Below are 27,909 nucleotides of genomic sequence, written 5' to 3'. Positions count from 1 at the left end.
ATTCTGAAACATGTCAGTGATGCAACAGTGATAATGGTAGATTTATACTGGACCATCAACACCTCATTCCGCTTTGTAAGCTGTTCTGCGATATTTCCTCTATCTGGAGGGGCATTCTTGCACTATAGCCTAAGAAAAGCAGGACAAAGAATAAACTGGACCATTTGTGGTATATAAAAAATTACAGGGTTTCAGCAGAAAGTTACAAGATATGCACCAGTTGGAAACCAAGCAGTATGTCCTACCCAAAACTTTAAAAGTAGGGTTGCATATAACTGCCCTGGTACCATCATGAAAGCGCAAAAAAAGATGTCTGGAAGGGCCCTTTATAAATCACTATCATAGACAGAAGTACCATGCAAACAGAGAATGTTAGAAGCTGGGTTTTATAAGAAATCTCAGTTGGATAACAATAAATGGTATAAAGCAGATGTTTAATAGCACTGAAATTCCATAGCAGCTCACAATCAACCATTAATAGGCTATGCAGAGGTTTTGTTTGAAAACTCCAGTAGTGTAACTAGTTTCTGCTTGTATCACAAGCTCATCTTCTATGGCCAGGGTACAATGGTTGGAGATTCAGCACCGAACAGGCAGTGATTGTCAGCCTGTTGCTGGTTTTGTTGCAAGAGCCCTCTGCTACCTTAAAGGCTAATTTGTTTAAACCAAACAGTCTTTACAAATCAACAGTTCTACCGTGTATTTCTGTCATGATGCATACTACATCACAGAGGGCTTCCTTCTGCAATGTGGTGTTGAGATTTGTAAATTTGGAGTGCTAAATTCACTGCTGTTTCCACTGCCAGTGTTTTGCAAACCAAGCCGAGCTAAGGAATGGAAAAGAGTTTGTGTTGCTTTGGATGCTTCACCATGTTTTTCATGAGGCAGCTGGAGGTTCACCTCACTGATGTTATTCACCAGCATATTCGATGTCAGGAAGTGAGTTAAGGAACTGCACCTGGTCAGCTTTTCTTCCAAAAACTGCTTATAGAGTTCCTGGACTTCTGCCTCCATGTAGTTGTTGAGTATGGAGTTTGAAAGAGGCTGCTTGTGGAAAGTCATGCTTTTCTCCCCAACCTCTTCTCCATGCCAGAACTTGACAGACTTGGATTTCAACACAGGTTCATTTAGAGGCGAATGTCCTAAGGGGATATCTTTTGAGAACAAAACAGGGCCAGCAGACAATCCATCATAGGTCTGGTCCATGATGCAACCTGAATCACACGTATGGTCAGCTATGTGATCTCCTCCGATATGCAGATCAGGATAGTTCTGGTAAAGGCTTTGACCCGACCAAGATCTATACAAATCCAGCTCATTTTCACAGTGTTGCTCTTGTCTTGGTATGCACTGAGGAGTTGACTGGGGGATATTGTTGCATCTTCTTGCAGGTGGCTTTTGTAGAAAATTCTGCTGGGGAACTTCTTGGCCTCTTTCCTTGTCGCAGCACATCAGTGCCACCTTCTCTGCAGACTGCTTCTTGGATTCTGTACAAAAGTCTCCATTTGCATCTGTATCTTTAAACTGCTTTTGCCAGGGGTCTTCTCCAACTTCTCTTAGTGTCTGGGATTGGTGGGTCTTGTCTGGCCATTCCTCTTGGTAGGCAAAGTTGATGAGTATGCTTTCTGCTAGCATTCTGGCTGTGAATTGAGGCAGGCTGTCAAATTCGTATTGTAGATAATATTCCTTAAAAAAAAAGTGAGGGGCAGATGAAGTCATTTTGGAAATTAAGGCTCATACAACAAAAAATAACAGTTAGAACTTACTGGGCTTGACTCCATTACACTTGTTTATGAAAGGACTATCTAAGGCATATAGCTCCAGGAGATGTAACAGGGATAATGCTTCTCTAAAACATATGTTTGTACAATGCCCTATATTGATAAAATTTTGGTGGAAGGTAATAGAGACAATCAACACAACTGTACAGAAAAATCTGAAATTTGCATAGGAAAATATCCTTTTGAATTATATACCCAATACATGGAATCTAACAAAGGGACAATATGAATGGACTCTCTGCACCCTTAGTGCAGCAAAAAGACAGGTATTGGTGAACTGGAAAAAAACTAAAATGTGGTTCTTTTCCACGATTGGATTAAAGGTATGTGCAAACTCACTACACATGAACAAGTTGCAAACAAACGTAGACTTGCCATGGACAAATTTAATGATACTTAGAATTCATTTTTATAAATACCATATTAGGTTAAGGTCTGGTTAACTACAGTAACATTTTTTTTCTTTTTGTAATGTATACAATTTCTTTCTTTTTCTGTTTTGTTTTGTTTTTTACATGGGTACTATTTCTTCTTCTTCTTCTTCTTTGTGTCTTATCTTACTCTCTGTACTTGTGATAATGTACTTTTTATTTTTCAATAAAGAATATAAAATAAACAAACATTTTCCCCAGTCCTGCAGCACGCAGTTGAACTCAAGCAGCAAAATGCTCCACAGCAGCTTTCCCTAACTCACTCGCTTCCTAAATGCTGTTGGGCTCTGACTCACATTACCTCTAAGCTAAGCATGGGCCGTGCTGGATAGGGCTGACAATAGCTGCTGTCCAAAGACTTTGGGGCAGGATGCCAGGTTGGAGAACATTGCTTTTCCCCAACTCTGTCTGCCCAGGACAATTGACAGATACCCTCCAGAATTTTCCCTGGGATCTTCTTAACACCCCAGGGGAAACAGCAGTAGACTTCAACTGGATCTTACAATAGTTTACAGTGTGACCCTATACATTTGCACTCAGAAGTAAGTCCCACTGAGTTCAATGGGCTTACTCCCATTAAAGTAGATAAAGGATTGCCGCCTTTATACCCAGCTACCGTTGGTCAAGTGTAAACCTTAAAAACAGTGACACAAACTAGGGGGAAACCATCAGTGCAAATATCACATCTGCTGTCTTGTCTTATTCACCTTTACCACAGCCCTGCAAGGTACCGTATTTTTTGCACCATAACACCCACTTTTTTCCTCCTAAAAAGTAAGGGGAAATGTCTGTGCGTGTTATTGAGGGAATGCCTACGGGTGGCATGCCTACAGATTTTCCTCCTCTAAAAACTACATGCGTGTTATGGTCGAGTGTGTGTTATAGAGTGAAAAATACGGTAAGTCACAATAGTTCCCTTAAAAAGAAATCAGCTGTGGAAAGTGAGGCCAGAAATATTCAGTTTGCCCAAACCACACTGTGGGCCATGGCAGGACCTGAACTTGGGCTTCTCACATCCTTGTTAAATGAATGGAAGGTGGCAAATTAAAATATAAGCAACTAAATAAATAAATGAAACATCAGATTCTGTCCAGTTTCTCATCCATAAATCAAAATACTTTTATAAGCCCCATCTACACTATACATTTAAATCAGTATCTTGCCACATTAAACAGTCATGGCTTCCCCCAAAGAATCCTGGGAACTTTGGTTTGTTAAGGGAACTGGGAGTTTGTTAAAGCACAACTGTTCTCCACACAGAGTGACAATTACCAGAGAGGGTTAACTATCAATCCCACTGCCAGGGAACTCTGGGAATTGTAGCTTTGTGAGGGGACTAGGGGTCTCCCAACATCTCTTAGCACACATAACAAACTACAGTTCACAGGATTCTTTAAAAGTATGCATACATTTTAAAATATGCATACAAAGCCAAAAAAAAAAAAAAAAGATTCTCATTGATGAACATAAGAAGCAGCAATCTTAGCTCCAAACTGAATCTTAACTACAAATCAAACCAATTCATATTCCTGTGATACAGTTACACATCTACAAATGAATATGTGTAACTGATTATTAAAAATAATGAAGCAGCACTTATGCTCAAAATTAGAAATGAGCATAGAATTGCAACCTTGAGATGTTGAAAGCTGCCGTCCTAAACACACTTGTCAGGAAATTTGCAATTTGTGTACAAAAGTACAAACATAAACACAGTTTAGCAGATGAAATTACGAAACTAAATCAAATGGCCAGAGAGTAAAATCCACTGGAAAAATTGGGACATTCTTCTGAACAGAAGTGTTGCACTGTAAGTACAAGAAATGTTTGGTTTTTAAAAAATAATAATAATAGAATAAATAGTGATAAAAGTACACAACATACCTTTGCAGGAAGGCAAGAATTACATGCTCTGTAAAACCAGTAATGTAAACAGAAGCAAAACTGGAGGCAGAGGATTCCTTAGTCTCTACCTTCTTCAAAGATCCTCTGAGTACTAACTGTCTAGTGAGCTATCCTGTTCCCCTTTTCTTCTAGTACAGAATGCAACCCTCATGGAAAAATATGTGATCTAACCTCCAGTGACAACATACCCCAAAGAGGATATGATTATTATTTTTTAATGCAAAGGAGTATTAGGCAACAAGCCAAACAAAACTCATATTCTCCAAGTGACGGTTGCTACTTGAGTAATTTCGTAAATCCATGGAAATGGGAACCAGACAATAACGAAAGTGAACTTAGTTCATTGCTCTGCTCTACAAGAAGCTGGACCTGAAAGCCCAGTGTGCAGTACAGTGGTACCTTGGTTCTCAAACTTAATCCGTTCTGGAAGTCCATTCCAAAACTAAAGCATTCCAAAACCAAGGTGCGCTTTCCCATAGAAAGCAATGCAAAACGAATTAATCCGTTCCAGACTAAAAACAACCCCTAAAACAGGAATTTCACATGAATTTTACTATGTAACAAGACCATTAATCCATAAAATAAAAGCAATAATCAATGTACTGTACTATAAAATAAATAAGACAGTATTGTAGATGATAAAAAAATAAAAATAAAAAAAATCTTACCTGCACTGATGATAGTCATTGTTTGGATGGGGGGCTTTTATCCATTTCCGCCGTCACGCAATCAATCAATCCATCAGTAGCTGAACTGGGTTCCACACAGTCACAAAAACAAATTAACCGAAAAAGCCTCAAAAACAAAAATGCAAAATAAATAGCAAAAACAAAAGCACCAAACTTGACTTCCAAAATGTTCAAAAACCAAGGCGCAGCTTCTGATTCGTGCAGGTGTCTTGGAAACAATAGCCCACAGCTGCATTGGATGTTCGGCTTCTGAAAATCATTCAAAAACCAGAATACTTACAGTACTTCCGGGTTTTGGCATTTGAGTACCAAGGAATTTGAGAACCAAGGTACCACTGTAGTTCTTAACTGAGGGTATTCAATATGGACACATAAAGGTCCAAAGTATATCTACTGTGTTAAATGTGCCATTGTAGCATTTTAGTGAAGTTATCGCCTCTCTCCCCTCCCCACCTCCCAAGTTGCTATGTAAATACAGTGGTACCTCGGGTTACAGACGCTTTAGGTTATGCGATTTCGGGTTGCGCACCATGCCAAACCCGGAAGTACCGGAACGGGTTTTGGCGCTCGCATATGCACAGAAGTGCTAAATCACACTTTGCGCATGCACAGAAGCAACGAATTGTGACCCATGCATGCGCAGACGTGGCGCTGCAGGTTGCGAATGTTGCGGGTTGTGAACGTGCCTCCCGCACAGATCATGTTCACAACCCGAAGTTCCACTGTAGCCAATTGAATGTTCCTGTAAAAAACCAATGTACAGCCACTTCTGATATAAATGGATGTTTGTTTTTCGAAAAATGCATCAAACTACTAATAACTAAATATAAATTACACAATGAAATTGCATATTTGAAAAACATACAGTTAGTAAGGAAAATGTTTGTTAACATTTCTATACATATGGTTTATGCACAATCTTCTTCACAATAAGTTATTAATAAATATCCTATCTGCATAATTCATTACTATAATGGAAGACTTGCTTATTAGATTTTTACTTAAGCACCAGAGCTTGGAGGACAACTTCATATTTCATCTTTTCTTGCTTGCCTTTTTCCTTATTTTTATTGATCTTTAGTTCCAAGCTTTTCCTTAATAAATCCAACTTTTGGAGCATCTGTGCATCTTTCCAACTTCTAGACCTGGTTTAAAAATATAACCTGAATCAGATGACTTAGCTGAACTTGTTCTTAAACATAGTTCAGCAAGAAAAAGGGGGGGTTAGTTCTATTTCATATCTACAGATTTCTTTACATTCCTTCATTTTTGTTCTTTACCACAAATGTCTAAAATCTCATTTCTCTCTGTTACTGGGTCCGCATGTATGTTTTCTATGGGGCTGCGAACTGTGTACAAACTCAGTGACCGAAAACCTTGGTAGTTTACTCAGCCACTTCCAACTTCAATGGATTCAGATGTAGAATCTTTTATTTCTCAATGTCTGCAGTTCCTGTTTTCAGAGGGGTAGCTGTGCCTAGTTTGTTCCAGCAAATACGTCAAAGGGTCTTGTGTGGCACCTTGAGCACCAATAGATCTATTGTGACAGAAGCTTTAGTGAACTACGTAGGTCTAATTTGTCAGATGCAAGGAATGCTAAGTCAGCGGAGAGAGAGAATAAGCAGTGAGGTCAGAGTAATATGAACTGCAAGAACTGCAGATTATGACAGGGCCTGTCCACACGGGTGCTTTTTTGTGGGTATATTCTGCAACATGTTTTTGGCACACTAATCATGCATTAGTTGTGAACACGTTCTGCTTCAGTTTGTTCTGTGATGCTTCCTCATTATTGAGGAATACTATATGTTATTTTTACTGCATTATTGCCAAGGGCTACACAACAAAAACAGAACTAAAATAAAGCACATGTATATAAAAAGTTACCAGATTTCAGCAGGTTACAGGATATGCACTGACTGGAAACGAAGCAGTGTGACTGGCCCAAAACTCTTGCAAGCACAAACAGTACCGTAAACAGAATTGCTTATGACTGACCCAATAGCATCATGAGCACATAGCATTACGAATGTGCAACGAAAAGGATGTCTGGAGGGACCCATAGACAAGTTTATACTGAATTGTCCACAGGTTTCTGCACAAAGTTTTGACTAAAATTAAAGCTTATGTGTTTGCGAAATAAAGACAGTGGTCAGTCACAAAGCAGTGTGGATGTTCATGCATTCTAACTAGCCAATTAATACCTGTAGTAGAATAAAAACTTGTTTTCCTGATGTAGGTCACAGATGACAGAACTGTACTTCTCGATGAATTCAGCCTTTACATGCTGGAGACTCTCTTTGAAGTCATATTCTTCCACCGGTTTCTGAACATTGCTGTTTCTGATATTAGATTTGCGCCCAGTTCTTTTGTCTTTGCCCTGTGCAGAATACAGAAGACTACTGAAACAATAATTACACTTCACTCTTCTCAGTACAATGTGTTTCTTATATGCAAAGTGGGAATTGCTGCTGGGGTGTGTCGCTTGTATATGCTGTGACTGGAAGGATTATTGTGACAGGGAAAGAGAGTGGGATTTGTCTATCGTCTTTGCAGGTGGGATCTGCAATAAAATGTTGCTGCATACAATGCTCCTTTTCAGGTTTCTAATCCTTTTCCAGGAAACTCCATTCCCTGCTCCCTTTTCCATTTTCTTCCTCTCAACAGTCAGTTCAATGCCCACTGAGTATGCTCAGTCTGGGCTGTTTGGTTGGGGTGCGGGGGTGGGGTTCCTCTTTCCAAAAAGAAAAAAGGCCTGCTGCAAATCTTATGACTCCCGTAGTAAGCCTGTGAATAGTTCCCTCTTGCATGTAGATGCTGTTGTTTTTTGTTACAGAAGAAGCAGCAAATGGAGAATGAGTTTACTTGGAATGTTTCTGCTGGAGTACTACCAGTGGCAGCCCTTCCACTAATTGTGGTTGGTGCTCACTGGGGTTGGTTAGGATGGAAGGCATGGAGGCCAACAGTAGTTGGAGCCAGAACCAAAGAGCCAATGAGTTCTAGCTTTCCCCTCCTCCTCCTCCCTGTTGGGTTCTATGAAGGCAGCACTGAGACGAAGGAGGAGGAAGGTGGGCATACAGAACCACCTCTTGGACAGCTTGCAAGTAAGAAGGCAGGTTGAGGGGGACAGGGCAGTACCCTATCTGCCCTAAAAGGACCAGGCTCCACTGCCTACCATGAAGCAGGGGGAAACAGCAAGCATGACTGGTGCAGAGTGGAGGGGGCAGCAGAATAGATGAAGGCACAAAATGGTATTCGAACAGTACAGCAAGACTTTTGCTTATGTAGGTGGAAAGATTTGGGCTCCACGTTATGCAGCAAAAACTCATCCTGGCAGTGAATACAGTGGTACCTTGGGTTAAGTACTTAATTCGTTCTGGAGGCCTGTACTTAACCTGAAAGTGTTCTTAACCTGAAGCATCACTTTAGCTAATGGGGCCTCCTGCTGCCGCCGCGCCGCCGGAGCACGATTTCTGTTCTCATCCTGAAGCAAAGTTCTTAACCCGAAGTACTATTTCTGGGTTAGCGGAGTCTGTAATCTGAAGCGTATGTAACCCGAGGTACCACTGTACTATTTATTTAGGATGTGGGCAAGGGCATTGTTAGTGCGCTTGAATACTGCCAGTTCCCTGTATCATCCTGAGGATGTAGAAAAGGAGGAACATGGATCACGTGTGTTCCTAAATCAAGATGACTGGCTTGAAGCTATTTTAAAACTGGGTTATCAATGTGATTTAGTCACAGTTAGGTAGTAATAGAGTTGCAGTTTCCATTCTGATTATGAGGCTCTCCCATTTCCTTCTAACCGAGGCTCATTTTCGCAAGGTAATGCTTCCCTCATTTTCCAGATGTTGTTCACTCCCAGGGAGCTGTTTCCTTTTCAGATCAACTAAATGCTCCATTACAACAGTATTCTCCCATGACTTCTGAACTGAGCCAAACCAAGTGACCCACTATTCCATATTATATAGTACTGGCTGTCCCCAATACGTTTGTCTCTTGTCTGGGGGATATGTTCTCCAGTACTACCTGGGCTAGTCCTGAAATGCAGCTAGTGCACAGTCAACAAGAGTGTCTCCAATTCTATACCTCTATTTTGCATACCTCCGAAAAAGCTGCATCTCCAGGCTAAACAAACTGCAATGGCTGGCTTCCTCCTATGAAGGTTTTTACAATGTGAACACGGGATAAAACAGTCTATAAGTCTGTAACCCTGCACTGGGTCTGGTAGTAAGCTCCCCTGAACACATGGAGACTGTCTTCTGAATGCATCAGTTTGCATAGTAAGAGGTTTTCCCTCACCAGATTGCAGCTGGTCCCACCCTAATTTACCCACTTTCAGCGTTGACTGTTACTACTTGCAGTTTCTTTTCCTGATATCTTTTTCCTGTCTGTTTTTGGGTTAGCCAAAGCCTTTTGATTCCAGATACTAACTGAAAGACTTTAGAATCCAAGATAGCCAGGTGTCCATCCACAATGATTCTTTACCAACCCCAATTGTAGCTGGGATTCTGGGTCAGTTTTAATCCCTTGCAGAGGGGTTCCTCAGGAAGGATCTCATCTTACTTTCCAATGACCCTCCTTTGGGCTTCTCTTGAACTAGCACTGTGATAATTCTAATTCCTGCTGAAGCTCTTGGGCTTTGCTGGAATATGATTTCTCTTTTGAGGGCTGTTGTTTGCTGCACCTGAATTCAATCACCCAAGGAAAGAGATCTTATACAGTATAGTGGATAAGACTATCCGTAGTTACTAGCAACAATGGCTATGTTCTACCTTCATCAGTGGAGATGTTATGCCTTTCAATACCAGTGGCTGGGAATCAAATGGGGGCGTGTTGTTGACCTTGGGTTCTGCTTTCAGATTTACTACAGACATCTGATTAGCCACTCTTAAAACAGGATGCTGGATGATGATGGGTCTCTGGCCTGATCCCACAGATATTGTCTTACTTTCTTCTCCTTTCCACTGTTGGTACCAATGCTAAGTACTCTCAACTTCCATGAAAGGTGAGACATCTGGGGGCAGGGTTACATTGGAGAATTCAGATTAGTTGGATGAGAGAATACTGGGCATTTATTGTATAATAGCTGTATATTTACAGATATACAAACAAAACCAACTGGAAGCAAGCAGGCTCCTAAAAGCGGACAACTGGTCATCCTTTCTCCAAAGACAGCAACTGCATTCCAAAGGGAATCCCTTTAAGTAAAATAAATCACAGCTCACTTGCCTTCTCTCTCTCTTTCTCCAGATGCAAGCTTTTTTACACAATTTTGGTCCCTCAACCCCATTAGCTGAAAAGTATCATTTGCAAAAGGGAGGGAGATTTACGGCATTCAATGAATGCTAATGTTATTTTATTAAATGTCTGAACACATACTGACTGTGTGACAGATGCACACATTCAAGACAGGTAGAATTTTCTCCCAGTGGAGATAGGTATCATCGAGGATAAATCTTTTTTTGCTATCAATTAAAAACATATCCATTCTCCCTGGACTTTAGGGGTTCATAATACAACTGTTTTAGGAACTGGAGCCTTATAATACAACTGTTGCTGTGTGTTGCCCTGCCTAATTTTATATTATTGTAGTTTTATGTTTTTATTGCTATTTTATTCTGTATGTTAATTTAAACTTCATGCTTGCCAGGGAACATCAGTTGAAGGGTGATCTAAAATACTTTAAGTAACTAATTATCACAGACAATCAGAAGCATTTCCTAATTATTCTTTTTTATTATTCATTAAATTTATATTATATTGTGAAGCCTAATCACGAAAGAATGGTCTGTGTAGGGGTTCACCTGCATTAAGAAATAAATTGTTCAGAGCCAGAAAGGAAGAGTTGAAGCATTTTAAGCAAATTAAGCCAAAGCTAATATAATTACAATATATAATATTTCTAGATTTCAATGGGATATTCCAACATGTGCTTAGATCTACCTCACTGAAACCATTAAGACTTAAAAATGTTTAATTTTGACTGGAGTGTGCCCAGTGTGTCTTGCAGAACTGGGAGACCTATTGGTTAGAGATACAGTGGTACCTCAGGTTAAGTACTTAATTCATTCAAGAGATCCGTTCTTAACCTGAAACTGTTCTTAACCTGAAGCACCACTTTAGCTAATGGGGCCTCCCGCTGCCGCCACGCTGCCAGAGCACAATTTCTGTTCTCATCCTGAAGCAAAGTTCTTAACCTGAAGCACTATTTCTGGGTTAACGGAGTCTGTAACCTGAAGCATATGCAACCTGAAGCATATGTAACCCGAGGTACCACTGTACTCAATGTATACAGTGAAGGCTAGTAAAGTTTTTTTCCATGGGAGTGCACAAACCCAGTAACATTTAGAACCCCTCAAACAGTTGGCTCATTTCCCCTTCCAACCTCCTTGCAACACAGAAACTTTTCTCCTTCCTTTTTGTCTTACTAGATTCTTGACTAGGCTACTTCCTGTATTCCCACAATAGATTATTACATTCTCATCTATAATTGCATAAATGGTCATTGTCATTATTTGGCTCACAGCGGGAAGAAGAAGAAGAAGAAGAAGAAGAAGAAGAAGAAGAAGAAGAAGAAGAAGAAGACACATAACCTATGTTTGTAAAAAATGAATGTTCATAACCATCTGCCTTGCTGTATTCCTTCCTGAGATAGATAACACTTAACAAATAAATTATTTAATTTAACTTTAGGTAAAGGGACCCCTGACCATTAGGTCCAGTTGTGGCCGACTCTGGGGTTGCGGTGCTCATCTCGCTTTATTGGCCGAGGGAGCCGGCATACAGCTTCCGGGTCATGTGGACAGCATGACTAAGCCGCTTCTGGCAAACCAGAGCAGTACACAGAAATGCCGTTTACCTTCCTGCCGGAGCGTTACTTATTTATCTACTTGCACTTTGACGTGCTTTTGAACTGCTAGGTTGGCAGGAGCAGGGACTGAGCAACGGGAGCTCACCCCGTCGCGGGGATTTGAACTGCCGACCTTCTGATCAGCAAGTCCTAGGCTCTGTGGTTAAACCCACAGCGCCACCCGCGTCCCTAATTTAACTTTATATCCTCATAAAAGGAAAACCATTTGCATGTGGATACTTCATAGTCCAAAAGCGTATTGGTATCTCTCTCTCTCTCTCTCTCTCTCTCACACACACACACACACACACACACACACACACACACACACGAGAGATCTACAGATTTGGGAGAACCCTAAGAAGTACAAAAAACTTTAATGGGGGTGGAATCCCAAAGAGCCTAATGAGGATTGAGCATGCTCAGGGAACAAGGAATGCTGACTGTTGAGAGGGTGGGAGCAGGAAATTGAGTGAGGGTGAAATGGAGCATCCTAGAAGATGACAAGACAGGCTAGGAAGAATTCTGAACAGGAGCACCCCACATTTTGCTGCAGGTTCCACTTGCTAATTATAAGACAAGCAGCAGCCCTTGCAAATATGCCAGGCTGGCATGCATGGTTCTACCACCACTTATCTTCTCAACAACCTTGTCAGGTGGGTTGGTGACTGATCCAAGGTGACAGCTGAATAAGGATTTGAAGCTGGTCTGGGTCAACAATCAAAACACTACACTTCATTAGATCTCGTTGACTTTAGGAGGTGAATGTAAGCTCCAAGTCAGCTCCAACATCTCCGACCAAGCCTTGAAGCTGCTCATCACAAATCTTCCCCCTTCCCCACATTTTTAAAGGCAGGCATCTGGTCATCTAACCACCAGCCCCAATTCTCAGCCTTCCTGAATCAGGGCAGGGAAAGAGGAGTGGAATGAGGTGCCTTATTAATATAAATAACTTAAATAAAATCAATGGCAGTTTCATAGACCAATTCTAGTAGGAATGGGCCTACTTGTTTCAGTTTTCCACCTTTTCCACTCCTGGCAAGGCAGAATAGCAATGGCCAGCCTTTATGGCAAACGGATCACAAGGCAAGAGTTTGAGGCGATACCAGTTTTGTGCCCCAGTGTCCAGGGCTTACATGTTCCATGTAGAAAAGGCGCTAAGTCTTTTGTTCCTTCGGGCAGCAGGGACACAGGAGCTAGCTGCCTTATTTATATCAGTGGTAGCCAGACAATTGGCTCATCAAGCTAAGAACTGTCTACACGGACTGCCAGCAGCTTTCTCCCACGTGTCAGAAAGGAGTCTTTTCCCAGCCTTGCCTGGAGGGACGTTCTGATAGCTGCCAACTTTCAGATTTGAAAATAAGGGATCAGCAGCCTCGAAAATAAGGGATCAGCAGCCTCATCTGTTCCAGGGGCAGTCTACGGGATATCTAACAATCCAGGATAGCAGAGGGAAACAGCGCTAGAATAAGGGAATTCCCCACAAAAAAAGGGAAGGTTGACAGCTATGGACCTTCTGCATGCAAAGCGGATGGTCTACCACAGAGCTGTGGCTGTTCCCCCATTCCTTACAAGTTCCCACTTCGCTGGAGACTTTAAAGCAGAAGTTGGATAGCCATCTGCAATGGGTGCTTCAGTTAAGGTTCCTGCATTGCAAAAGGGGGCTGGACTAGATGACCCTGGGTCCCTTCCAACTTGGTGCCCTCTGGCAGTTTTGGGACTACAGTTCACTGATCATCCCCAACTGCTGGCCATACCAGGCTGGCGCTGATGAAAATCCAACACCCGTGAAGGGCACCAGATTGCCCACCCCTTCTGCAGTGAAGCCACCACCAGAGCAAGGAATGGTTACTGCAGCGGTTCAAGGTATAATCACCGTTGTCCCGCGCCCTCCCGCAACCTTTTCCTCCAAACAACAAAAAACTCCTGCCGTTCCTCGCAAGCCGCGCTTGGGGGCGCCAGAGAGCAACCACCAGGAGGCGGAAGGACGTGAGAGCGTATAGGCCTGCGTTGTGAGGGCTTGCCTTTTTTTTTTGAGTGGCAGCTCCAGCAGACCAATCCGAAAGCACGGTGAGCTTACAGGCGGAGAACGGGGCAGGGGGATAAAATCCAGGCAGCGCAGGAGATGCTGCGTTTCCATAGCAACTGCGAAGATTGTGGCTCGGGCGGGCGGGCGGGCGGGCGGTAGGGATAGTTTTATCCAGGACGGAGCAGATAAAATTAAAGTGGGCGGAGGAGGTGGATGAACGAGGATCGGGGCCCTCAGCCGGTGTGAGCATGGGCACTATTCGGGTCTATTACACCAGTGTCACAGGATCCAGGGAGGTGAGAGGAGAGGGTTTAGACGAGAGGTAGAGATGCCCCTCCCCCGGGATGCAGCGATAGAGCCACCAAACGGAGGGTTGGGTAGGTGTGTCCATCATCTGGCGCGGAATAGGAGGGGCTCGTGGCACAGGTGTGGGGTGACTTAGAGAAACCCCATGGCACGTCTACTCGGAAGGCACTCTGCACATGCTCAAATGCACCTTTTGGAAAAACAGGAGCCCATTTCTTACTTGGACTTTTGGCTGTACATATCTATCTAGGCACACGCACAAACCTTGCTCTCTTCTGAGTGGTGCTGGTGCCAGGCTATTTCACGCCTTGGGCGAGGCTAACTACTTGGGTGCACTGCTTTCCCCTGCCCCCCAAATTAAAAAATGCTAACTTCAATTTTCAAAAACAGACACCTTGTAGGAAATAAGTACTTATATTTGTTTGTGGCTGAAATGTGTCTCTGAACTGTGAAAATAGATTCTAACTGGTCCTATAGGTCTATATGGGGTAGGGGGTGATTTTCCTTCATGTAAGAGAGGCTCCATGATTCAGGGCTACCATCTTCAACAGGAATGTTTGTTTCTGCCTAGGTGAAGCAAAGGCAGTCTGATGTCATTCGCATTCTGGATGGAAATCGTATGAAGTACCAGTTAGTGGATGTGTCCATCAGTGAAAGTTTGCTGCAAGAGATGAGGGACAAAGCTGGGAAGCCAGATGCGATTCCACCTCAAATATTTAATGGAGAGGAGTATTGTGGGGTAAGAGATCAGACTCTACACAAACACAAAGACACACACACGAAGCAGCTAAGATACATAAGAGACAACCTACTGGATCAGGCCAAAGCTCCATGTAGTCCTGCACTCTGTTCTCACAGTAGCTAACCCACAATTATATTTTATCCATTTGAACTATTGTTTATTGCATTTTTAGCCCAAACTTCCTCAAATATCTGAGCACCATTGCCTTCTTACAACAATCCTGGAGGGCAAGTTGGGTTGAGAGATAGTGACTGCTCCAGCAATCCTTATAATTGACTGGAGATTTGAATCCAAGCCTCTCAGGTCCAAGCTTTATCCAACCTGATGTTCTCCAGCTGTTTTGGGACTACAGATCCTGTAAGTTCCAGGCAATGGTTAGCAATAATGGGAGTTGTAGTCCAGCAACATCTGGAGAACACCATCTTGGGTAAGATGGCTGTAACCATTATGCATACCAGATTTGTTGGTTTCTTGAATCTATATAATGGGCTGTTTGCATTTGTTTTTAGGATTTTGAGATGCTGTATGAAGCAACTGAAAATGAAGAAGTTAGGAAGTTCCTGAAGATAGGAAGGGTAGACAGTGTTGCAAGAGAAGGGATTTCCATCTGAGATGTGGCTCCACATAGATATTAAAATATTGTCCAGTTTTTTGACTTAGATGAAATTTGTGAATCCTGCGTGTCAAAAAAAATCCAAGCTATAAATACCTTAGTTGCACAAATGACAAATCAGCTTTTTGGATAACGTTTGCTTCAAGTGCCATGCCGTCTTCTCTGTGAAACAACGTTCAGCACTACCTTCTTCAGAAGCTCAGTGGAAACACATTGTTTTTAGCTATGAAAAAACATTTTGAGTATAGGTACTGGAAAATATTGCACATCTGGATGGAATATTCAATTAAAAAGGCAGCCAAAGTGTATACAAAATCAGCTGATCTGTTAACAGTCCTTTGTGTCTCATGCCCATTAAGAACATAGGAGCCCACTGGATCAGGCCAGTGGCCTTTATAGTTCAGCATCCTCTTCTCAGCAGTCAATCTAATACCTTTGGGAAGCCCACAAGCAGGATCTGAATGCAATCTCCTGTGATTTCCAGAAACAGTATTCAGAAGCAACCTGCCTCCGACTATGGAGGCAGAGCATAACTACCATACTCAGTAGCCATGATAGCCTTAACCTCCATAAAGTGTCTAATTCTCTTTTGAAGCCAACCAAACTGATAGACATTGCTGCTTCTTGTGTGAGCGAATGTCATAGTTTTAACTATTCAAATACAGTGTGCCCAATGTGGTAGTTCATAGAACTACTTCAAACAAACAGAAAGAACCATTATTTTATGGAAGACTGAATGATACACAACACGATACAGCCCACAGAATTAAGACAAGAGCTTCAAGATGGTTTGGAGTTCAGATGAAAAGGAGCCTGGGTATGTGTCCTTCCTCCTTTGTCATTTGTGGCATTCCATTTTAGATAGAGGAAAGTAGGCTGCAGGTGTGGGTTGGCTTGCATGGAGAAGGTCCCTGGTTCCATCTCCAGGTGGGAATGTTCCCTGCCTGAAACTTTGAAGAGCCACTGCTGGCCAGTGTAGACAATGCTGAACTTGATGGACCATTTGTGTGACTCAGTATAAGAAAGCTTTGTGCCTATGAAAGGGTCCAATCTCCCCTCCTCAACTATTATAACCCTAGTAATTATCACCACTACCCTGGGGGTGCTTTGTGATTTATTTATTTTTTAATGCATATTGAATGCAAAAATATGTATGCAATGCCACATGTAGTTTGGACCAAAATGCTGCTGTTCATCACCACTTCCTAAAACCAAAACTCTCTTGTGCAGAGCTACTGCAAGCCATTTTCCTCCCAACATCATCTACCCCTCCATCAGCTAAGATTTTGTGACTCTTTTGGTGAATACTTTAGCAGATCTGAGGGTTTTTCAGTACTTGCCAATATTTCCCTCTTCTTTTTCAGTGGCCCATTTGGGCTTCATTTCTGTCTGCTTTTAGAATACATGATTAAATATAAGAGAACACAGTAGAAGTGGGATCCCCTGTTGTAGGCTGGAGCAAAGGGAAAGGGAAAAGCTGAAGGCCACAGTGTCTCTAACATGGAAGCATGTTAGATAATACAAATAAACAAGACACCAGTAAAGCTTGTGTATGTGTGTGTGTGTCAGGTAGAAATCTTTATTATGAAATTCATACTACTGTAACACAAAACGGAGTGAACGGAAAGATGCAGAAGTACATCTGTTACTACAGATTTTTTTGAAATCGATTTTCATTGCTGTGTGTTGATTACCAATATTAAGACTAACTTAGCAGAAAGACAAAATACCCTTCAAAGAAATCAGCAATTGTGAAATATATGTATATTAAGAGAGAACCAGAACATCCTGTGATTTGATTTTCTAATCCAGGACCCAGAATGATCACAGAAGGGGACAGAAGGTTTTTTTTTTTTTAATCCCATAAACATAAACAGGAAAGGCAGTCATTAATTAAAAAAAAAACCTTAAAAAACAACCCCAAGATTGTTAAAAGTGACAAGCCTGATTATTATTAATAAAAACAAGAAAGTCCTTACTTGAGGAAAGAGTACATTATCTCAGGTTTCAAATATAAAGTACAAGAATTCAATTTTACCAAGTCTCAAAAAGCAGTTTAAAGGCAAATGCTTACAAAGGAGATGTTGGCTTAGTTCTCATGGTGGTTTGTATGGAATGCCGTTCCATACAACCACCCACACCCTCCATGTAAACAGGGAATTTTCTTTTTGCATAATGTAGTTATGGCCTATAGTTACAGAATGAATTATATAGTTAGTACAGTGGTACCTTGGTTTTCAAACATCTCAGAAGTCGAACGTTTTGGTTTTCAAACAAACCTCGGAAGTTGAACATGCTACGCGGCTTCCGCTGAGTGCAAGATAGCTGTCAGCTATTGAGTCCTTGGTTTTCGAACATTTCGGAACTCGAACAGTCTTCCGGAATGGATTACGTTTGAAAACCGAGGTACCACTGTAGTAGTAGTACTACCATTTTAGAATGGGACAACAATGAATCACATAAAGGGGTATACCTCAATGAGAATTAGCCTCTTGCTGGATTATTGTGCCCTAAGATTGCCATCAAGGCAGCCTGGACTGCACAATCTTTTTTTCTTTAACAAGCTAGCAATAATGCTTCTTACAGATTTATCACCATGTCTCCTCGAATCATTGCTTGCTACTTGAACCTGCAAAGCAGTCCAGGGATAATAAATGGCACACTAAGATTCAGAATTGAACATTTTCTTCCCAGAACACATGATAAAGTTGACCTGAACTGGGATTCACAGTAGGATCAAGATCAAAACTGGGCACAATGGCTGTGACTGAACAAAACTGAATCCTAGAAGCAACAGCAGCAGCAGCAGCAGCAGCAGCAGCAGCAGGGATTGGCTCACAGCACGGATGAAAGCCTGTACTTACTTTGACCTTTGATATGATGTTAAGACCTCTTCTAGCATCTGGTTTCCAAACAGTGATTGGTTGGAAGCTTCCAGAAAGTGTAGGCAGCTATCCTGCCCAACTTCAGATCTTAGCCACTGATACTAAAGAGATCAACTGGAGGTTCCATTTTAGCAACCGTAGCTAACAGGCATGGATTTAGCTAATGGATGTAGCTAACAGGCCTTCTGTGAATTTATCTAATTGGCAGTTAAATTCATTTAAGACACAATTGTAGCTGTACCCTAAGATGGAGAATTCCATTATAATATGATGGTACCAACTACTAGCCATTGCCTCTTACTGGCAAAGTCTCAATATTCTATGAATACATTAACCCAACATTCACAGGTGCTGTTTTTGCAGGGATTCTGATGGGTTTGCGAATTCTTTTTTAAAAAAACAAAACAAAACACAAACAATTCTAAATTTGGAGGCTGTTTGGAATTGCTTTATTGCAATACTATGGCATGAGTCAATATGACAATCTAAGATGTTTCGTTGCCTTACTGGTTGTAGAAATGACAATAAAAAGTAAATGTCAAAATTGCTTTCTGAAATTGGCTGTCATATTCCATGCTGTAATATCCCTAAGACTGCCAAGTTATGATGATTTACGTAAGAATATTTGTTCCCACCCTCCCATACTGTGTTTGGAAGAAGCCACATTCCTGGGAAGGAGAGTGAAGGTGGTAAGGGGACTCATGAACCCAAGATCTTGTACCATTGCACACCATTCAACACAGAGAGAAGTGGGGACTTACATTCCAATTTAGAAGCACTATTTTCCCAGTGCTGACTCCATGTGAGTTATATTTACAAGTCCTAAAACAGCCACGTTTTTAAGGAAAGCAATTTTTTATCTCACTTGTAAAAGTGAGCAACTGAAAAACAACATCCACAACAGAGTCCAAAGTTTCTAAAATGCATGCAAGAAACTTAAAAGTACACATCTGTTCAAGCTCAATACATGGACCACAACTTCAATAGGCCGCCACTGTTCTTTCCGATGCAATGTGTTCATGCTTTTGTCCTTCCAACAGGAATCATCCTATCCCACCCTTGACTCAATTTACTACAGAGTGCTGTTAGAGCTGAAGCATCTCCAGATGCTAATTCACTGGAGGACAAAGAAAGAGACGGGCAAAAAGAGATGGCTTCCTACTGTATGGCAAAACATGGAAACAAACCATTGGTTCACCCTACTTTCTGCAGTCCTACATCACTTTGGGCACACATGTGCAAATACAATGTGTGAATCAGATCCCCATGGGTGTAGGCCACCTGTCTCAGTTATTAAAATTGCTGCCTATATATCTCTAATCTGGTTGAAACATGAATGATTAATCTGGACTGGTGAACCTTCTTCAGCCAAAGGGCCACATGACCTTCTAGACAACCTTCTGGGGGCTGCATGCCAGTGGTGGGTGACAGAAGCAAAAGTGGAACAACAATTTGTTCACATATCCCTCCGTATCTTTCATCTAGAAAAGCAAGAAGCACGATCAGAGCTTAAGGGCACATTATATCCTGGCAAAAACACTAAATAGGTATAAAGCGGGCTGATGTGACTTGAGAAGATTCCCACAGGTAAGGTACATTTGCTTCCCATGCCTGAGGTTTCTCATCCCCTGATTAAGTCCCAGAGAATGAAGAACATGCTATGGATTTCTGTAGCCCTCCTTCTATCTTGTGCACTGGTCGCGCTTCCATTACCGAGGTCACTTCCAGACAAGTGATTTATTGGGCATTCAACCTCATTTGTTTGCACAATGTTTGTGGGCAAGTTATATGGTGTGCACTGTTGTCAAGCATTCATTCTGTATTTTTTTTTGGGGGGGGGAGGTTACATTACATCACGTCAAACATCTGTTATGCTACAATTTACAGTGCATTTTCCAATCACATCTTTTCGAAAGAAAATCATTTGGAGTGGGGGAAGTAGGTTTATTGTTCAGGAGTGCCAAATCCACATTAAAGGTGTAGCCTAGATTTGCTGGCATGCAACTGAATCCCAACTGCAGTTGTCTGGAAGTGGTCCTGGTTTCTTGTTTCATTGGTATGAATAATTAGGAAAAGAATGGACAGCAAGACACTCTGAGCAATGATTTGAGACTATGGATTGAAGTAGGTTTGCAACCCATAGCTTGCAAGCAAGCAATAACCCATAGTTTTCCGATTCAGATGTCACCGCAAGCTACAGTAATCACATCCCAAAAGACAGAAAGGGGAATCCATGCTGAAGAGGGGAGAAAGAAACATATTTTCCAATCCAAACAGAGCTCATACTAAGAAACCTGATCTGAAACAGCATTTGGGCTAAAGCAAATATTGAAAGCTACTCCGTATACTGCTATGCTTCCAACTCTTTTACATTACAGAGCTTGTAAAATAAGGCAGCAGCTGCTTTTGGACTGCACCCATTTCTTCAAACATTGCATCCAACATTTTCTACTGGGGGGGACACAGGTCAGCGAGGGAAGTCACATAAATGCTTTCTCTCTTAAACTCCACTGTCTTCTCAAATATTCTGGAGTATGGAGACTTTACTCCTCAAGCTCATCACCCAGGTCTAACAAATGATAAGATGGTGACAAGCTACACTATGTCCAAAAAGGAAGCCTGATTCTCAGAGCGCTTGCATACAGTAGACAGTCCTGCAAATTGGTATGAATCCCATTCATAAACACACCAATTAAGGGAGCGGGGGAAAACCCTTGAAAAGAAAATGCATGGTAACAAGGATCAAGTAGACTATTAAGGTCAAAATCAACAGATTAGAAAGCATCTTTGTTCAATATACAAGGGGACAAGAGATAAATTGTGGCCAGTAGACAAAAGGTGTTTGGCAAGGTATCACTGGATCAGAGCTTTGGCACACAGTCTTCAAGATTACTTTCCAACTTAGAGGCCTCGATGAATCAGTCCCCCAGAATGCTTTCTGAGTGAGGTTATTGCCTGTTGCATGATAACAGCTCAATATTGCACTAAATGAAAATCAACACGATGAGCAAAGATTGCTGAAAGCAGATTCATGGCATTGCAAATCCACGCTGACAAATCTGTAGAGGTGGCATTTTCTCTCAGTATCTCTCTTCCTACAAAGCAGCAAAGATTTACTCAGAATGACTATTATTCCAAATAGCAATAACTTGATTATGCTTTTCAAGTTCTAAAACATACACGAGCAAAGTGGAATGGAATTTTTTTTTGCAAAACGTCGCATGAAAGGCTTCAAATTTTACAGACGATGAGGACCAGAGCAGGTTTATTTCTTGTGTTTTTTTGGCTTATTTGTAATATGGTTTGTTATGTACATTTCACCATGACTGCACTAAAATCTTACACAAGTAGGCATTTTCAGGTCCTTGAAAAACAGATATATAATAATGTAATCAAACCTTGAGTTTGTGAGAATTTCTCACATTGGTCACTCCAATGAGAATTATAAGGCATTTTTAATAAAGGTCTAAGCTGTGTGCTGAAAAATTACAGTAGACAATTTCAAAATGCATCCTACAAATGAAGAAATATCCTAACCTCAGCAAGCAACTACAACTATTACTACACTACACATTAACTTTTTGTATTTCAAAAATCACATTTAAAGAAACACCAACATTATTTTTTCAGTAATGTTTTTGAGGCACTGGCGTTGATTAACAGAATTATTTGCTGCTGTTTCAGCTGTTTGATCTACAAGTATAACTACAGATTTGCATTACTAATAGTAAAATAAGGTGGGGTGTTTTTTTAAGTTTACAAAAAATAAAATAAAAAATTACACAATTGCCAAAAAGCAGATTGCACCACTTGGGTGAACAAGTGGGGGGAAATTCATTATTTCTAAACACTTCCTTTAATGACACCCTTTGTCTTCATGGCAAGTTTGAGTTTTCACTTGGCATTTTCCATTTTATATTCATGTATAGTGGGGATGCCGTGTGCAGCAATCAGCATAGGGGGTGGGGGTGGAATTCTTGAAGCATAGATATTTTTGCTATTGTATCAAAAAGCTGTTGAAATTTCCCTTCGCAGAACATTTAAGGCTTTAGGCACAGGGGAAAATATTCACGCTTCTTGCTTCGCCAGGGCTTCTGCCTCCTAGAACAACAACAATAACAACAACAACGTCATAAATAAACAAAATGCAAGGGTGTTATTACTATTAAAACAAAACAATGGCAACTTGGACACGTGTGTTTGTTTTGATGACAGACAAGAAAGGAAAAATTGTGGTGCTACTTGGGCAAATAACAAAGCCACATTGTGTAAATGGCAGAATTCCCACTGATCTCAGCTTATCACTCACAGGCCCAAGGAGACACTGTGTGCTAGCATAGGACATAAAAGGCAGACTAGCTCAAACACCGGCTGGGACTGCATAGTCTTGCCCCTTTCACACTGGTTCTGTTGCTCATTGCTGCTTCTGCCTTCTGCAACAACAGCGGGCAGGGAGTGGCTGGCAGTAGGAGGCCATGGACCCAGTGGGAAAGGGCAAGATGGCAGGCCTTCAACTAGTATTCGGCCATGCAATCCTAACCATATCTGCTCAGAAGCAAGTCCCACTGAATTCAATTGGGCTTACGCCCAGAGATGTGGGGTTAGGATCACCGCCCAAGTCACTTAAATGCCTGAAAGTTCATGTTTCAAGGTGGGCTCAGAGCATATCTGAACAGAGGCTGATCCATTAGGATAGACAGGATACTGCCCCACCAACTGCAATCCTTCTTACTTGCAGGCCAAGCCAGGGGTGGTCCTGCCTGCCATCCTCCTCCTCCTTAGTCTTGGTCTTCCACTTGCAGAGCTCAGCAGGAAGGAGGATGGTTACAAAGCTAAAATTAGTAGGCTCTGGCTACCATTGGTTCTAGCTCTACCCACCTTCCTACCGCCCTAGTAGTCCCAATAGGAACCAGCACCCCTGGAAGAATCTGTTCCAATGTTTCTTTATCCTACATCTGTCAAAAGTTTTAAGTTGCAATTTGTGCAACAGCAAACCTAGAATGTCCTCCCTAGAGATGCTCAACAGCTACATTTCTATGTATTTCCTGTATTGTGAACTCCATTTTTTGCTGTTGTTGGTGATGAGTTTTTAAACCAGCACATTTCTATGTGTTTCCATTTTAGAAACCTTGATTTTTTTATTTTGCACTAAGTTGTTGCTTTGGGTATGTTTTAAACAAATTTATAAGTGTGTGTGTGTGTTTAAAAAACAACCACCCAGGTTTTCAGCACATACAGTATGTACTTGGCAGGGCCAATCCTGGCTCTCAGGTGTGTTTGCAAGGACATCACATGTACATTTTTTGTGTATACTCAAATCCTGCAATCAGCAATTCAGTAGCTAGGTTTTGAAAAGTCAAGGTATATCCCCCAGAGTTTCTTTTCAGGGAAACTGGTGTGTCTCTCTCTGTGTGCGAGAGATATAACCAAAACACACACATACACAAAAAGCAATGGTTCACAATACAAATGCTAAATATTTTTAAATCCTCCCCCTTTTAAATTCAAGGAGTCAATAAGCATGACAGCCAATAACCTTAAGAACAATAACCTTAAGAACCAATTTATCAGATTAAAAGGTGGGCTGGAGAGAAAATGTAGCACTGTGAACACTTGATAGCGAATCAATTACTCTTCAAATGTGTTTACATAGAAGAATGCTAGCAGGCAAGCTAGTCCTATCTCATCTGATTGAAATCAGAGAAGAATTTTCCCATTTCAAGACCTCTCACAGGAATCCAGTGCTTAACTAACCTAGACAGCTACGCAAAACAAGTCTGTAAACTACCTAAGGCAAAAGTCTATTACAGAGACAGCACTGTTCCAAGAATGTTCAGATATTTCACGGCTAACTTTCACCTTTACAACAAACGCTTTAGCAAGTTCTGATTTTTAAGGACTCCCTCTCCTGTCCCCTCTTGTGGATTGTTTCCCTACCCACCTCCTCTCTTTCCTACACATTATGGTAAGCACAGAATTTAAGCAGTCTACTTTCTGCCAGAAAAAGCAGCCAACCTGGATCAGGGCTAAGGTGTGTGTGTGTGGGGAGAGAGAGAGAGAGAGAGAGAGAGAGAGAGAGAGATAGGTTTAACCCTTTCTTCCCTGCAATACTGCCCCATCAAGGGTATACCAGTAATACACAGCACCATTGGAGCAATTAGCAGCACCTCTCTCTCTCTCTCTCTCTCTCTCTCTCTCTCTCTCTCTCTCTCTCTGTGTGTGTGTGTGTGTGTGTGTTTTCGAGGTGGGATGATTTTCAGTGGGTCAATGGTGCAGAGGGTTAGGTGCCCCCAATGCTGCAGTCATTATCTAGATAGTGAGTGATCCTCCATAGATGCTTTCTGCAAAAGCACATAGCTTGACTTTCTGAAAACAAGTAGAAATATTCCCTTAGAACTACTATGATGTTTTACTAAAGAAGTGAAAATATTTACGCAAATACCTGTCTGGGGGGGGGGGAGCAGGCATCAAGATGAAATTGTACGTACCTTGGAACCAGGTGGGGCAGTCAAGCCTAAAAAGGCGTATACCGCATTATTCTCTCTAGCTTCGAAGAAATCGTCATAGTTCTTTCAGATTAAAAAAAAGGCAGAAAGAGAATCAACATTCCAGCAATAACAATCCAGTTAGAATGGCTCATCCAAGGGTCACCAACATGGCGCCCTTGGGCACAATAGAGCCCACTGAAGTCTTTCCCTGGCACTTGTAAAAACCATTCTCACACAATGCCCCCTTGGTTGTGAAGATGGCTATTGAAAAGTTTAAGAAGTTGGAAAAGCGACAATCCTTCCCACTTCCTTTTTCAACTCTACGTCCTTTTCAAGATTCAGATTAATTCTACTGGTTCCAATGTTTACACTTTGGAAAACCAAAATGTTTGTGTTAGTGCTTATTTTCTCCCCCCCCCCAAACTCTCTCAGGGAGGGGCTGATCTGGGGAGTAATCAGAAGGTGCTCACCCCAGAATCTAAAAAGGCTGGTGAACCCTGGGCTAGTCTTTGAGATATGGTAGGTGGGGGCTCATGCAGGGAGAAGTGTTCTCTAAGGTTATGAAGGAGACTGTATCTTGTTCTTCATTAGCAGAATTTGTAGGTGGGGTTGATTGAGTTGCTTCCCCACTTCCTTCAAGAAAGAAATCTCTACTCCTGCCAGTTGCCCTAGGACCACAAAACAAAAATGAGGCATACTCTGGCCTGTGCCATCAGCCAGGGCGCCAAAGGCTGCTGGGAGCTGCACTCCATGCCTCCTGGAAAAAGCATCATGTTTAACAAGAGACCAACCTGGCTCTTATTGGCCAATAAAGGAGAAACTGCTAGCTTTCCTTTTCCCACCTCATTCCTTTTTCTTACTTCCTTTTTTATCATGCCTTCAAGAGGCTGTCTTATCTTTTAATATATGTGCAGTGCTTAGAACATTTTGGTGCTTTTAATATTTCCCCTCTAAATTTCTTCCTTGGAACTCAAGGCAACATATATGGACTCCCAAGTCAGTCTCCCAATTTGGACAATGACTAGATCCCAACCCACAGCTTCAGCAAGTTATATCAACTAGCTTTTTGGACCACATCCTGCGATCTTGTAAGAACAGATCAAACAGTTCAGTTTTCTGTTCTCACAGCCAGATGCCTCCAGAAAGTTTGTTGGAACCTGCCTGCCTATTAATATCATTTTCATAGATTTAATTCCATGTTCCCTCAATACAGGAAGCAATGCCACCCATTGCTCAAATGAGGGCCTTTGGGGTGATGGCCCCATAGTGGTTGATTTAGTTATATACTAGCATTCAGAAATTGGTACAAAGCCCACATGTCTGGAAAGGCTTTGGAATCATAGGAGCCAACTCCCAGGGGCCAAGGGATCTTCAACCCCCACGCCAAATAAAATATTTGAATGGGCTGCCACCCCCCAAGTTGATGGGCATTGCCATTTAAATGGCACCCATGCACTGCATCATGTGATTGATTATATGGGGCGGAGCTTACCAAGGGACCACCCTCCCCATATTTTATTCAAGTTGTCACCCCTGTTTGGAGTGACAATGAGTTGGATTTATTGATGTATTTCGACATCACAGGATTGCTAGTTTCAATTAGCCTCAGGAGAAAGTTATATTTGTATACTGCCTATGCAAATGTAACCTAGCCAAGATTTTTTTAAAAACTTGGGGTGTGGGTTTTTTTGGATGAGATTGAACAGTTTTTTATTGTAACATATATGCTACTCTTTTATTATTGGTGTTAATATGAAATTGTTCTCGCAATTGTTGATTTTATGATGTATTGCTGTTTTCATTGATAAAAGCTACACACTGCTATTGTAAGTATAATTTTTTTGTGGAAAGACATCATACAAATAAAGTGAAGATGATATCTTTCTGTTTTTTAGGACCCCCCCCCTTTAATTGCTAAGTTGCATTTTTATAAACTACCTTGAGCGTATATAAAGGCAGGGCAGTTTTTCAAGTGTGTGTGTGTGTGTGTGTGTGTGTGTGTGTGTATAATAATAATAATAATAATTATATTCTATTTCTTACCCACCCTTCATGAGAAGAGCTTCCTTGAAAAGTTGTCATATCTAGTGCAGGCTGGGAATCAGAATGTCTGGCAATCGTCTAGCTCCCAAATACAGCATTAAGCTCCAAAATTTCTAACATTAACAATGTATAGCTTGAACATGGTGCCAAGACAGTGGGTCTCAGTATCCATGGCAACAGCAATACATGCATCTTTAAACTCCTACTCTGTTTCTTCCTCCTCCAGGTTCTAAAAGGACTGGATAATTGCCCGCTAGGCCAAGAGGCACAACATCTGATATTTGCAGAAGACACAGATGTTCCCCCCCCCCACTGCCCTACTGACACCCTGGAAGATGCCAACAGTGAGCATCTCATTTCTTGCTATCAAGTTGTACTACAGAAATGAGAGGCCATGCATCTTTCCGTAACTTTTCTGCGCTTGTAATGAATCAGTCTTTTAGTGTAGCACGCTCCCCTATTCTCTGGGTAGGCACCTTCACTGTACTGTTTTCAACATCTTCTGAAATCTAAAATCTACCCAATATTTGTTTTTAAAACTGCAAACCAGTTAGAGGATTTCAATTTTTTTTTTTAAATTAGGTGGTGTATAAATCTTTTTTAAACCCCCCCCAAAAACCCTCATCAAATCACTATCTTATCTTTTGAAGTAGTACTCTTTTTCTTTAAAATGATAATAATCAGCATCCTATTTAAATATGAAAAATTTGAATAAAAACATGGGAGGAGATTGATGCTGCAATCCTGTACAGATTTGCCTGGAGTGAATGAAAATTATTTCTGAGTAGGCATTGCACAGGATGACACTGGTAAATCCCAAAGCTTTCTGTGTCTTGAATGATGGAAATCTAAGTTAACTCAAACAGGAAGCCAAAGGCAAAAGGGGAAGCTACACATTTTAGTGGGACTGGATCCAATTTGCACCAGGGAAAGTTCAAGCGTGTACACTGCTTAAGCAAATACAGTATAATGTATTTTGGTAAGGCAGAGTTGCTGTTTTTAAGTGACAGCTGGTGCTCCAACCCCTGGAAGGAAAAGGATAATGAAAAATAGACCACCCAGATACACCATTTCCTTTCGATTATTATTATTAATTAACTATCATCAGCGACACAGAACACATTGCTGGATTCAGTCAGGTTGACTC

General features: G+C 41.4%; 3 protein-coding genes across 9 annotated transcripts in view; 1 reads left to right on the top strand and 2 right to left on the bottom strand.

Annotated features, from left to right (window-relative positions):
- Positions 1 to 417: 417 nt before the first annotated feature.
- Positions 418 to 13,796, bottom strand: LOC308579285 (TLR adapter interacting with SLC15A4 on the lysosome-like; the record flags this gene model as incomplete). 7 transcript variants are annotated; one of them, XM_081180212.1, is made up of 5 exons in its annotated part: positions 418 to 1,686; positions 5,860 to 5,951; positions 7,008 to 7,176; positions 12,286 to 12,364; positions 13,533 to 13,599. In XM_081180212.1, the coding sequence occupies one exon, from the start codon at positions 1,633 to 1,635 to the stop codon at positions 721 to 723; it is 915 nt and encodes a 304-aa protein (XP_081036338.1). In that variant the 3' UTR covers positions 418 to 720. The 7 variants fall into 7 exon arrangements, with proteins under 7 accessions (XP_081036338.1, XP_081036340.1, XP_081036339.1 ...); XM_081180214.1 differs by lacking the exon at positions 5,860 to 5,951; XM_081180213.1 differs by lacking the exons at positions 12,286 to 12,364; positions 13,533 to 13,599 and adding an exon at positions 13,414 to 13,512 and having other exon boundaries at positions 7,008 to 7,183.
- On the top strand, positions 13,793 to 20,690 carry LOC308579296 (SH3 domain-binding glutamic acid-rich-like protein 3). Its single transcript, XM_081180231.1, has 3 exons — positions 13,793 to 13,981; positions 14,563 to 14,730; positions 15,243 to 20,690. The coding sequence occupies exons 1-3, from the start codon at positions 13,934 to 13,936 to the stop codon at positions 15,342 to 15,344; spliced, it is 318 nt and encodes a 105-aa protein (XP_081036357.1). The 5' UTR covers positions 13,793 to 13,933; the 3' UTR covers positions 15,345 to 20,690.
- Positions 18,658 to 27,909, bottom strand: part of SH3BGRL (SH3 domain binding glutamate rich protein like) — a 42,977-nt gene continuing 33,725 nt past the window's right edge. Inside the window, exons 3-4 of the mRNA XM_081180230.1 lie at positions 24,720 to 24,800; positions 18,658 to 22,332 (exon numbers count right to left, since the gene is read on the bottom strand). Coding sequence (XP_081036356.1) covers positions 22,300 to 22,332; positions 24,720 to 24,800 — 114 coding nt within the window. The 3' untranslated portion in view covers positions 18,658 to 22,299. The remainder of the gene's footprint in view (positions 22,333 to 24,719; positions 24,801 to 27,909) is intronic.

Source organism: Podarcis bocagei (assembly GCF_964188305.1).
Source record: "Podarcis bocagei genome assembly, chromosome: Z".
NCBI classification, from domain to species: Eukaryota; Metazoa; Chordata; class Lepidosauria; order Squamata; family Lacertidae; genus Podarcis; species Podarcis bocagei.
Note: the sequence above shows the minus strand (reverse complement) of the source record. Positions and strands in the feature narration are given on the sequence as shown.